General features: G+C 35.4%; 1 protein-coding gene across 3 annotated transcripts in view; it reads left to right on the forward strand.

The window, feature by feature from the left end:
• The window catches only part of PPP1R3A (protein phosphatase 1 regulatory subunit 3A), a 57562-nt gene extending 44226 nt beyond the window's left edge, over positions 1-13336 (forward strand). For 2 of the 3 annotated variants that reach the window (XR_015796378.1, XR_015796379.1), the window contains 2 exons: positions 5901-5959; positions 6065-6122. Coding sequence is in view for 1 of the 3 variants with exons in the window: in XM_007434094.3 (XP_007434156.1) it covers positions 5901-5959; positions 6065-6198; positions 9335-12055 (2914 nt within the window). In the remaining 2 variants the exon portion in view is untranslated. Of the gene's footprint in view, positions 1-5900; positions 5960-6064; positions 6199-9334 lie in introns of those variants that run through there. The other variant, XM_007434094.3, reaches the window with a different exon arrangement.
• The last annotated feature ends 673 nt before the right edge of the window (positions 13337-14009 follow it).

Consider the following 14009-nt stretch of genomic DNA (forward strand, 5'->3'; position numbering starts at 1 on the left):
ATTGGTTTCAACATTAACTGTACTAGTTTCAATAGTACTTTGGGGCAAATTTCTTTGGTAGGGAAGAGAATCAAAGCAGATAAATTTCTTTTTCCAGATAACACTTGTTGTGAGGTGCTTTCTGACTTTGGGGCAATTGCCATAAACATGGCTGCCTCCTTGGATATCCATTGAATGCTATTATGAAAATAGTTAGTAGTTAAATATCTACAGGAAAACTACTTATTGCAAAGTGATTGGATTGTTCCTTATTTGTTAGACTAATATTCCAGCTTTTTTACTGTGCAAGGGAGTGTACATAGGGTTCCCTCTTCCTATATTTCTCCACAATAGCAATCCTGTGTGGAAGGTTGGGCTGAGAGAGAATAACAGGCCCAAAGTCACCCAGTGACTTCCAGGCTAAAAGTGGGTTACAGGCAGTAACCCTCACTGCTGCTCCAATACCTTACCCACTATACCACTGTGGCTCTCTAGTTCCTTTTTTAGTTGATCACTAGATAACCCATGACCCACTGGGTCATCATTTCAGAGATATTTCCTTACCTCAACAGAGAAATAAAATGACCAAGGGCAAAAGACCAGTGGGAGTGGGGGTGACTTATGACTTGCTTCTGGCTTCCCCATTGACTCTGCTTGTGGGAAGCTGGCAGGGAGCATCAGAAATCTTCCTTCCCTCCTTCCTCTCTTCCTCCCTTCCTCCCTATCTACCTACCTACCTACATATACTGTAATATAGGCTGACCCAGGGAACTTGCCTTCCATTTTGCTGGGGGGAGGTGGAACAAAGGGAGCTATGGACTGCGAGGAAAACTGTACCCCTGCTCCTCATTCTGGTGTGTCCTGAAGGGCCCCTTCTGCCATGAGAGGAAGAGGGCTCACCCCTCCACCACCAGCACCCCCCAGCCAACCCTACCTTGCAAGAAGGCATCCAAGTCACTCCTTCATCCTTTCCTCAATGCCCACCATCATTAAGAGATTTCAAATCTCTGCCTCGTTTTGAAAGCAGCCAATTGCCACTCATCCATCAGCCCTTGCCACCAGCCGATTCGGTGCAGGGGACAGAGAGAGGTGGGAAAGAGGTTGGGGATACACCCATGATGATCATCTGACCTGGGCTGACTGTGGCAGTGCAGCAACACAGCAGTGCTGAAGCAGCCACAAATTTCACAAATTTCAATCCCATGGGAGTAATGGGTCCTGGATTTTGGATGCATTCTGTAAGTTAGCCCATTTGAGATACCTTGGTTCAAAAATTGTTGCCCTATGATGCACCGTTCACCCAGTTGAAGGTTATAGACATGAGAGTTTTAGTAGTATATATATATCTGAGAAATATATTATTAAAAATTGCTCTGAAAAAAGGCAGTGATTGAACAGTCTTGTTGAAAAGATAAACTCTTATTATATTAAGCTAATATGAAGTATACTTTACATTAAAGTATATTATATTAAGCTAATGTAAAGTATAGCATACTGTTCCATGTATAAGAAATGCCTTTGGTCAGTCTAACAAAGAATTAACCTCTGTTTGTTCATGAAATGCTAACTGATTGCTCGGGACAAGACCTGACCACTGGGAAGGAGGCAGAACTGAAGATCACAGGAAAAATTCTTTGTTGGTTGTCTGGAACTCTGAACAGGTTCATCCCATTGTAGCAACATCATTAAATATAATTGACCAGGTCATCAGAACAGTTTTCACTGTTTGTATAGCAAATAGTTTTAGAATCAAAACTAATTTTGCTTAATGAAATACTCTGTATTTTTCTTTGAGCAACAGCATTTGTTTAAGTAAAAAGAGATTTTTGTTTTATTTTAATTGTATCTGTGCAGTATATTATAAGGCAACCCTGTACTAAAGAATCTCTGTCAAGAATGCCTTATTTTGGATTTCTGCATGGATAAGAATGTGGACTTAATAGCCTGAATGGCCACTTCCAACTCTAGGCTTCTATTTATTAAGAAAGAATTCATACTTATTTCAATAGGTCTTAATCCCAGGTAATTAGTTACACAATTGCAGGTTGAGTCACCTACTGAATCTATGTCATGCCATTTTTTTTACTACAAGCATTTAACCATATTAAACATACGGACTACCAGAATTCTAAAGGAAATGGAACAACTGCAGAATAAATGGTGCAAAGACGAACAGCCAGTATATTTACTGCTAAAATGATTTTGGACTGGTATTTATTCTGTAAAGCATTCTGAAATTTGAATACTCTTGACTTAAGGGCTACTCTAACATAGTCCAGGAACAGTTCTGAAATTCTTATGAAGTTGATATAAAAGATACTGTATATATTATACATTTCTAGAGAGCATCCTATACTTCAGTAAGAGGTCATCTGCAAAACCTAGAAGTTATTTTTTTAGTCCTATCTTAGTTGTATTCTGTAGATTTAGAAATGACATGGACATCCACACACAGTAACTGCTCACAGAATTTACCTAATTTGTGTTACTTCAAGTGGATCTAAACATGGCATCCATATAAAATCCTCCAGCATGCTACTCTGAACATGCATTATCTTGCTTCCAAAAGGGTATTAAGCATTTTAAAAAATTTCTCATGATACTGGTTTTATTTTATTTGTTTGTTTGCCCAAAACATCTCTTAGAATCAATCCTACAGTATCACATATGACACAGAAAATGTTGCAATCTCACAACATCCTAAAATAGACCAGCAGAGAGTCAGGACCAGAAGGTTGTAGTTAATGACCAGAAGGTTGCATTAATTGTGACTGAAAAGCTTGGTGCTAGTCTCCGATCCTTTAGGTGGATTCACTTCAGTCTCAAGCTGCTGAATTTCCACAATTAATATTTTCTCTGCTTCAGAATCACTAAACAGCGTTCTATTCTGATACATGATTATTTATATAGCTTTAAGCCCAGGAAAACTATAATGCAATAATATATAAATCTAAATAAGTAGAAAAGATGGAGTCTCCCTTATCTGATTTTAAAACAACTACAGTATATTAACAGAAATGAATCTATAAAATCAGGATACTAAATCAAAGTGAAGTTTTGTGAGGGAAACTACATGGGGCCAAGAAATATGAAATATAATTTGTTATAAGAGTTTCACATACTGAGTGTCTGCATCCTTTCTGTTGCAAAGATACTATTGAAACAACAGAGGCACTGTTTAAATAAATACAATATTTGTCAAAAAGATTATTTTATTATCTATTATGGAAAGAAGAGAAAACAGGATTATAAATAAAAAGATGGTGACACATGCAGACTATTTTAGCCAAGTATAAATTAACAAGCTCTTGCTGATTATTTTGGTGTATAACATCAGCTTGCCTACAAGATATTTGAATAAAATGAAAAATGAAAAATGCATAATTGATTATAAGACTAGAACATGAGCTAATAGTGAAGAGACCAAATAGATAGGAAAAGATAGAATGTAAAAATATAGGGGGCCATCATCAAACATGTCTCCTACAGACAATCAACTAAAATATATTTTAGTTAATTTTAATGGGCCTCATGAAGGAGATGTTCCTTTTGAACAGAACTATAGGACTAGAACAGAGGTAAACACTGTCTAGTCCAAATTGGAACATTTTTATTTACGAATATGAGTCAATTTGAGCCTTACTTTAATACTATATTTCTCTCTCATTCTCTCTCTCTCAATAAATAGAAGGAGCATGGAAGTAGTATGTAGTAATTGAGTAGCTGATGATAACAGTTGTTACATATCATTGATATCTAAAGTACAACCATGTGAAGAAGTTAATCTTAAATGCTACATTAGGCTACCTTATGTATTTATACATATACTTAAAGTTAGAAACTCTACTTGCCTTTCTAATATTGTACTTATGTCATGGAGACTCTGTGTGTGTGTATGTGTATATGTGTGTGTGCGAGAGAGAGATCTTCAAAGGTCTTTTTGTCCATCTGCATTAGGTAATCAGTATTCCTTCTTTTAACAATTCAACTAGTCCTGTAGAATCTTTCCTTAAAAATACTAGATTGAATAAAAGAAAGTAAAATTTAGCTCTAAGATTGTCCATATAATTGGCAACTAGGTGGGAGCTAACCTTGGATCACCTTAAAACAATTACAGAATTAGAGCTGGCTAATATATGAATGGGAGATTACCAGGACTATAGCTCGGTTGGGACAAAAAGACATCTAAGAAGAAGGAAATAATCAAACCACTTCAGGACTGTTGCCCACATGATGTATCCATTAAATCATCAGCTGAGCTTGATTCAAAGGATATTTTACCTTTACCTTTGTCAATATGACTAAGGTATGACAATATGATAAAACATAGTTTTATATTATATAGCTATATATATGTTATTATTATTGCTTGTTATCCACCCAATAACTCAAACTCTGGCAAATTATGTATTATTTAAAAAATTAAAGAAAAGCAAAAGAATAGTTTTAAAAAAGAATGATATATGTGCAATGTAAAAATTAATGTAATATTTATATATATTCATAGTGTTATATTTTTGTTGTTTTAGCAGCAAAATGTATTTACATATTTTCACACACAGCATACATGCATGTAAAATTCACCTCACCTTCCTTCCATTATAAAGCATAATAAAAGACTATCCTTCTCAGGACTGACCAATCAAAATGTGTTTAGCTTTAGAAAAAGAGCTTGCGTTACCTCTTGAACCAAAGATAAGATGAGATACCTCCTGCATCTCAGACCAGTCACAGCATTTCAAAAAGACTTGGTCAAATGCAGCTGCTATGTGGAAAAATAAATAAATTGATATTATCAATAAGCTAAGGAATTTAGAGTCATGAAAGGATCTCCTATTTTTTATTAAGCAATCTGATGATCCGTAGTAAAACTATCTGATACTGCCACTCAACAAGATGCTACCCTAGTTAAAATCTGAACATTAAGACAAGATCCAACATAGTTCAAATCATACATTTGTCAGGTAAAGCTTATATTAGTAAGGTGCAGAACTTTCAAGTGAAACAAAACTTTTGGTCCTATTTGAATGAGAGTTGTACAGTTTCAAAGCTCCTCATCTCAACTGCAGTAGTTCTGCAAGATTATCTGAGCCATTTTGATTACATCCAATAATGTCCACTTGCTGCCAAAGAGGTCTTTATTCCAGCAGAAGCTTCTATTAGTGAAACAGGCAAAGTGGTTATTTTATCTCCATTTTATTTCCCTTGTAGAATTCTCCATCCTGTTTGGAAGGCTTGCCCAACCATCTGGAACATATGGATGTATGGGGGGGTAGGATTAGGCAAAGACTACCTCTCTCCCTATTCCATTGAAAGAAGACTGAACCTGATTAAGGTTATGGCATCCATAGCTCGCTCTTTGAAACTAGTGCAGCAAACATTCTTTGTATTCAATTTTTTAAAGAACATTCATTAATAAAAGCAAACACAAAATGATATCAAACCAGATTTCTCAAACTGTACCAAAGCAGACCTTCTCAAAGCAAGCTAATAGTAACAATCAGCAGATACACTACCCATTCTTGTTCTCAGCCTAAGCATGTGCAAACTGATAAAATTGGAGAGCACATTCTGCTTTAAGGCCCTTGCAGAATGGTCCCTAGTGAAATAATATACAATATTCACATGGATAATTTGCAGCACAAAACATAGGATAGCCAATTTTTTGTGCTTCCTTCAGCCCAGTTTAAATGTATGGGAGGAAATGGAGAGATTAGGTTACTGTTATTATCCTCCTATAGTGACATTAGATTATGAAATATGAAGCCAGATGAGGAGATTATTATTTAAAGTTACATTTATGCAAAAAAAAAATTAACTATGATAACATTATAGCTAAATAAAATTCAAAAGAAGGTTTTAATAATCACTTAATAATCACTTTAATAATCACTTAAGGTATTTTTTTTTTCACTTAACAGTAAAGAGGAAACATTGGCAACAGCTGATGAAGACATTTGGCATAATCCCAGAATCTCAGGTAGAAAACCTCAGTCAATTCATCCTTCTGTAATGCATGTTATTATTTTCTAAGTAACAAAACATCCTGATGGATATTATTCAATTGTTTTGATTAACTCTTTAGCCTCAGACATCCCCCAAATCCTTTATTCGCATGTGGATGACAATGAAATTAAACACAGAAAAGAAAATGAAGAAGAAAAAAACGTTGACCGTAATGAAGATGACAATGAAAATGAGAAAGAATTGGAGTTGCTGGTAAGCTTCCAGAATTTTACAGAGCAATCTCAAGAAAGAAACTGTTGTGTACTTTAAAGTACTTTACTCTAAAACTGGTTCAGCTGTATGTCAGAATGCTAGAAGTAGAATTAAACAGCATTCTCTGTTCTTTCTTTCTTTTTTTAAATAAACAAATATTCCTTCCCATTGCAAGCCATGCATATTTATTTAGACCAACTAAACTGGCTGATAAAAAATTCCCAGAGGAGAAGTGAGAAAGGTGGTGGGGCATAGAATTCTTCTTCTTATTCCCTCTCCTCCCACCCTATCTCTCTGGCCTCCTACTGACCAACCATTCTGTGGACATTTTGAGGTTGGACACAACTTTTTATTGAGTTTTCCAAGCATAAAATTCAAAAACCAGTGGTGAAATATCAGCAGGGATTTGATGTTGGATTCCCCAGACAGACTATTCTGTCTATGATCTCAGGCTATGTATCCTGGTATGTTTCCTCAGCAACCAAAGGACTGCATTCTTCTAATTGAGGGAGGTTGAGGTATGGTAGCTCACAGTGCATGAATCCCACACAGCTCTGAAATTTTGGGGAAGAAGCAGAAATCACATCACTGAATTTTAATAACAAACTTTTCAGTAATTTTTCTTCAAAGAACAAATGATAATTATTTACATTTAACTTGTCAAGAATGCTATCACCAATCTCCATACCTCCAGACTTCAGCCCTCATTCTTGGAAATCATGGGCTTGTCTGCTTTGATGACACATCAAAGTACTGCCTTGTCTATTGTGGTACTTAATTACCCAAAATATTTTTTAAAAGAAAAAACAGTTTCTGGTCAGCAAAACATTGCTCACTTGACAATATTATTATATATTCCACAAGAGGAAGATCTTTCTCTCCTTCAACCATGGTGATAGGTACTACATAATTTGCCAATGCTATGTTAGTATCAGAGTTTCAATTACATATTTAGTATGATTAAAAGATGTAGGATGTTTTGAAACCGTTTATTTTGTTCTCTTTCATTTAACAACTTATTTCTCTTTTTTCATCACAGGATATAAGGGACAATTTGAAAGCAATAGAAGAATTATAACTCAAATTCTTGTTTTTCTGATCTCTATGATCATATTTTTCCAATTTTTTAAAATTCTACAGTTAGGAAGCCATGCATAGGCTATAATTGCTCATCAGAGCAATAGCAATGATATTGGGAGTGAATCCTTTTAGCATTTGATAACTGGATAAGATAAATTTTACTATGGCCCCTGCTCCATACCATTGATTAAGAAAAAAATGTTGCTCCCTCTCCAGAAGTTTTGGTTCTGAAGAGATTAATAGCAGGGAAGATATGTTATTATTTTTAAGCTCAAAAATTGCACCTGACGATGGATACTACCTTCCAGATGCAAAACACACATTCCTCACCTTGACTAAATCCCAATGATTTTATAAAGAAATATATTCATATTAAACAATATTTTTATCCTCAATGCCACTTATGGTGAACACTGTATTGTGTGAATTTTATTAAATGGGTTATCCTGCATTTTATGAGAAGAAAAAACATAGCATAGTTATGTACACAACTAAATAGCAGGAAATATAATGGTGTTTGCTTGTGAAAATATAAAATCTGAAACACACAAAGGGACATGCTAAACATTAGCACCACACAGCCATTTTGGGTAGTGAGTAAGACAATTCTTCACACAGAAGCCCAAAGCTATCTTAGCTCTAACTTTAGGAGAGTTCAAAGTTGTCATTCAGAATGGAGCTTTTACTGCCTGAATAATCAGCATCAAAGTATTATTATTTTTTATTAAGAAGAGAGAAGCTATGAAAAGTCGTAGTGTTCCCCAATACAAAAAGATTTAAATGTATGGTTTAAAAAAACATACAAGTGATCATCTGTACAATAATTGAGAAGTATATATGTGTGCTATTCAGGTTTTAATTTATTTTATGTGGTGTATAATGAATTAAACAATAGAGGTCTATAATAAATGGAAATGCAACCAAATCTTTGAAACCCATAGGCAATGGCTCACAAGACAGCTCAGCCGTTGACAAGTAACATCAGCCTTATGTGAGAAGGGGAAATCGTAAGATTTGCATATAATTATTGAAATCATGCAAATGTCAGTTATAAGGAGGGAGATTGGGGGGAAAAGAAACAGGCATCTCACTATTAAATCCTGACAGTTGGCATCACTGAAAAGCTCAGATACATTTGAGCACTAGTTGGCAGAGGGTCATTAAAACAGAATTTGCAGAAACATTAGTTCCTTCACTTTTCTTTGAGTGACGTTTTACTATTAATAGTTTGCAGAGGCTTTGCAGAAAACATATTAATAAGAGACACTGTAATAGGGGTATCTGCAGCAAGTGTAAATGTAATAAGGGGGTATCCAAGAAGCTACCTTCTAATTGATTGGTATGGAACCATCCGTCTGAGCATTTGAAAGCAAGGGAAGAATGCCATAAGGAGCAAATGCTGTTGAATAATATAATTTAATATTGGGGCAATACTGAAGAAACTTATTTGTGGCCTTTTCTAACTCTCAGTTTCTGGAGTTTCTAAAACATTCCTGTCTGAGGGGTCCTGGGCGAAATGAGGCAAACATAATCCTTATAGTATTTGTCAGTGTGCAAATGTGTCTTTATTTTACTGGACAATCCTGTACATTCTTTAGCTTTGATGTACTGTGTCACTGCACTCACTTTAAAATAAAGCATGCCTAGAATGGAATGTGCTCTGTGAATGAATTAGCTTGTCTTGTACAGAATATTCTCTTCAGGATTCATTTCTATGAAACAGACCTGAAACTCATGAATAAACAGGGTAAGATGGGGAGGGACATAAAAAAGAAAGGTGGAGAACTGAGATATATTTTATTTCTTGCTTTTTACACAGTCTAATGTTGCCCTTTGTGGCTGTGTGTGCATGCCCATGTGTTTAAAATGCAATATTCATTTTGTAAACAGCTTGGAAATGTGTTTTCTGAAAGCAGTTTTTACTGGAAAAAAGATCTTTCCTGAATTAAACCCATTTTCATGTGTGTATGTGTGTGTATGTGTGTGTGTGCATATAGTCTCGTCACACACACATTCACACACATTCTCACTCTTTTTTTTTATTCTATTGTTTCAGCTAAGTCAGCACTTCACTAGAAGCAGAGGTTCTTCAACGAATGAAAGGAGTTCATATGCAACTGAGCCAGTTAGATTTCCAAATGAACCACAAGAACTGGGGGACAAGCTAGACTCTGGCTTGCTTAGACAACCTCTGCCTATAAGCTCTTCATCAGAACATGCTTTACAAGACAAAGAACTGCAGAATAACCAAACATATTCCATTGGAAATGATAGGCAGTTATTATTCCCAGAAAAATGCACTGAGGTTGACTCAGTAAACAAAAGTGCACAGTCCTCAGAGGGTTTCAATCCAAACGAAACCTATTTCTCACCAGAGAATTGGTCTGAAACCAAGGAAAATCAGATTGCCCATATTTCAGATATTGTCTCAAGCAATTGTGGAATGCATCTTGCAAACGTTCCAAATGATGAATCTAATAATGCCCCAAGAAGTAAAACAACAGAGAGATTATTCATAGGTGAGGATGATTATAACTTCAAAAAAGTAAGGGAGACAATTTCCTCAGAAGATGATGAAGCAGGGAAGTTAAAAGAAAATGCATTGAAAAGAAAGGATAATAATGCCAAGACAGTTCAGGAGCAACCTATGCAGGAAATAGCTTCCCAAACTCCAGAGTCAAATTCAGAAAACGTCATCAGACGTGAACCCAAAAGAGAGGAGGTTGTAAGCAAAAGCCAAGTGTGTGTAAACAGAGGTTTAAATAGTGATACTGTAGTTGATGCTGATGTCACAGAAAATTATTTTGTAAGCCCTCATTCAGAAGACATTGTAGAAGAAGAATATAAGTCTGAATATAATGTTGATAAGGAGAAAGAAATCATGTTGAAAATTTTAGAGAAATCTCCAGAAAAACGAATATGTTCTAACAGAAAACATGTTATATGTGACAATTATGAAAGCCACAGGATAGATAAGTCACCTCAAAGAGAAAAAGTAATGACTTCCAGTATCCTAGAAGAGCAGATACCTAAATCAATAGGGCTACCATATCTAAGCGATAGTGGAGACTCAGATGAAAATAAATCAGAAAGCAAAAGTTCCATTATAGATGAATCAAGTCATGACTCGAAAAGGACAAAAGTTAAAATCCCTGAGAACATTCATAATACAAGCAGGCTTTGGGAAAGTCAACCTCATGTTGTACCACCAACTGATGACAGTATCCTTATGCAATCTACACCAGTAAACACAAAGGAAATGTCGGATACCAGAAGCAACTTAGAAAAAAGGAAGTACAGTCAGAGCGATGACCCAGCAAACAGAAACATTTTAGAGACAGAATCCTGCCAAAGTGAACATGACAGGGTTATTCTTAAAGATCAGAGCACCTGGGACAGATCAGTGATTCAAAGGTGGAGTGGTTCAAACAGTCAGTTGGCAGAAAGGCAAAGTGAAGCAAATAAAACAGTGCAGATGAAGGAACTAACAGGTGGTGAAGCCATGGGGGGTATTAGCAATAATACAAGATGCTTGAAAGTAAGTCCCACAGATGAATTGTTTACCTGCCAAGACGCACTAAGATATGAGGAGACTTCAGTCAGTAGACAAGATAGTACAGGGGAAGCAGAGGCAGTTACAGCTGCTTATATAATTAAAATGACATCAGAAAGTATTCCTGAAAAAATGTCTGCTGGTGAAAAAGCAGTAATTGTTAAGCTACCCCAAGAGACTGCACTAAGTGACAGGCCCACAGAGAAAGAGGAAACTGTGTTTGATATACATGAAGGAAGAAATGATGGGTCACATTATCCTCTTTGTCAATGCAATAGAGAGGGTGTATTATATGACACCAAATTTGGAAAGGAGTCTGCTTCAAATATTAATAATATGCACACACATGGAATGGCACATATGGAAATGATTTCAACACATGCTACAAACGAAATACTTGCCAAAGCAGAACATAATTCCGTAAATAATTCACCATCCACTGAAATATTATGGCCTTTTTTGGCAGAAGGAAACACTGTTTCTGAGCAAGGTGTACATTCTGAAGTACCATTGAAACATTCAGAACATTCTTCACAAGGGTTACACAATGAAGAAGCTGAAGAGGGAAGCATCTGGAGATCATTTCCTGACATAGCTCCCAAAAATGAACCAAAAATATCCAGTTTTGATAAAAATATGGTGGGAAGCTGTTATGAAAGCTCCATAGTGATATCTCCCAAAGGATTTATAGATGCTCACACTGCTGAGATAGAAAAGGTGTTGCCTCACCACACGGATGCTTCAACTGAAATTGCAGCTCGATCTGAATGCAACTTCAACCCAGCAGGTGAAATAACTCATGTTATTCCAAATATCACTAAACCTCAAGAATTTCCTACTAGTGAGGACAGAGAAGGAGACATAGGCCAGTTTTCCCATCAAACAGAGTTCAGTCCAGAAAAACAAATAGGGCCCACAATTTTAATTAGGGAACTGACTGATGAAAGAGAAGAGACAAGCTTAGATTTAGAAGGTTTAATAACTGAAGAAAAAATGAATGTTGTCGGACATGATGGCCAGCAAAATAAAGCTTGTAATTTACCTGCTGAGTGTCTTGTGTTAAAGCACATTGCTTACAAGATACTTTATTTTCTTTTGTTCATTGTATTTTGTGTAACATTGTATCACTATGATTTAATTGTTTGCTTTGTACTCTACTTATTTTCATTGTACTGGCTATATTGTGAGGGTAGGAGAAACAAAAAGTCTGTCAAAAAGGAATAGTATAAATAACCCACATCGTATTTAAAATTTAATATCTGAATGTCCCAAAGGGCAACAATGTCTACTCTTAAAACCAAGATAAGACTGCTCTCCTCTTTTCAAATATTGCTTTAAAAAGTGCACGTGGCATTTCTTCATATATGCAACCCTTCTGCATAGGACCATTCTGCTTGGAACTTTAAATACCTATATGAATCAGAGATCTACAGCACATCAAGTTACATTAAGTCTAGCTGCTGTTTCTTATCCCATTATGAAGGTGTGAAGCTTCAGTCTGTTCGGATTTGATCATATTCATTTATTTTGTAGTATAGCTTCATTTTCTGCGAATTTTAAGCAAATATAAATATATTTAGCAATATAAATAAATATTTAAATTTTAAAAAAGAAGGAACTCGTTAATAGGGCATGTTAAATCAAGAGTTTCCTTTGCTGACAAGGTGGCAATTAACACTAACATGGAAGGATGAGAAGAAGCACTCCCATTCCTCTTCAACATATGTTGCTTAAGAGTTTTGCACACCATTCCTTTATATGGACTATGCCACCTGGTTTTTCTATTCTGCCATGTGAAGACATTTGATTTTTAAGAATCTGGTGAGCTAAATCCAAGCCCTCTTTCCTATTCAAACTCTGTTATTTGACCATATTCTTAAAGTATTGACACCAATCATGGCCATAATACACTGAAAATTTGATTTGTGCATGAACCACTGCAATCAACGGGAGATAAAAACAAAAAACAACACAACACAAGGACTGTACTTCACTTACTAAATCTATTAAATCTTACACTCCATCATCCTCAATCTGGCTCCTTCCAAATGTACTGAAATTGCAGATTCTTAGCTAATATGACCAAAGGCTGGCTAAGAATTCTACAAAGTACCACGTTGGAAAAGGCTGATCTGCTTCTCTAATTAACTTGGAGATGTGGGTGGAAGAACTCTGATATAGGTTACATCGTCTGCTTTTTTTCAAGGTAATGAGTTATATAGTATTAATATCAGCACACTCTCAGCTATAGACTGCAAAGTCATTATGATGTATGTGTAAAAAAATATAAAATTAAGCAAGAAAACCAGCCTCTCATTGTTATCACAGAGCTAATACAAACTGATATACACTAAAAGTTACAAACTGGAGCCTAGCTGGTTTCAGATGTTTATATTTTTGTAAATGAAGACTGTGTGATTTTCTTTTCTTTTCTTTTTTTTTAGCATTATTCCAGTTGGTTGTTTTGAATCCTATTATTTAGACTATGTTGCATAGAAAAAGCAATCCCAATGAATTTTGAATAATACTAATAAAGTTTGAATGTTTTGGTTGTATGTCGAATATTTCAAATTCCCAAATGAAAATAAAGAAATGTAACAATTGTTCTATATTCTATACAGCTATTGAAGATTAATTTTGATCCATACTGGCAGTTTGGATCTCCCAGGTGATGAAGAATGTTCAGATTCATAGCTCCCATTTACTATTTTTTAAAATTAATTTCTAATCATCTAGTAACCTTGATTTTTTGAAGTCATAAAGTAATGGAAACAGAAGGAAAATAATGTTGTGATCCTTTATCTCTACAATCTATAAGGAAAATAAGCTGCAGCATCTGCAGTACAACACTCCTAATGTTTATTCTGTAGTTAAGTTTCCGTGTGTACAGTAAAGCTTATCTCCTATTAAGGATGCAGCTTTATGTAATCTTGGGAAAAATGTCCTAACTGCAAATTATTCAGAGTCAAACCATCACTTTAGATTATTCCTATAAACTAGAAGTTCCTGAAATCAATGTAGAAAAGCTTAGCTAGAAGACATTGTGCTATACAGTGAGGCAGAGATGGAATATATATGTGGCGTCTTCATTGCCATGAAATACACTGTAAAATGGATTTTGACTCAAGTTTGGTTGAATTTGGCCCAAGGTTTTCTACATTGTCTCTCATATCATCTG

Source organism: Python bivittatus, unplaced genomic scaffold (assembly GCF_059951505.1).
Source record: "Python bivittatus isolate LINGU-HERP-01145 unplaced genomic scaffold, Pbiv_v1 ctg000330_np1212, whole genome shotgun sequence".
Classification (NCBI taxonomy): domain Eukaryota; kingdom Metazoa; phylum Chordata; class Lepidosauria; order Squamata; family Pythonidae; genus Python; species Python bivittatus.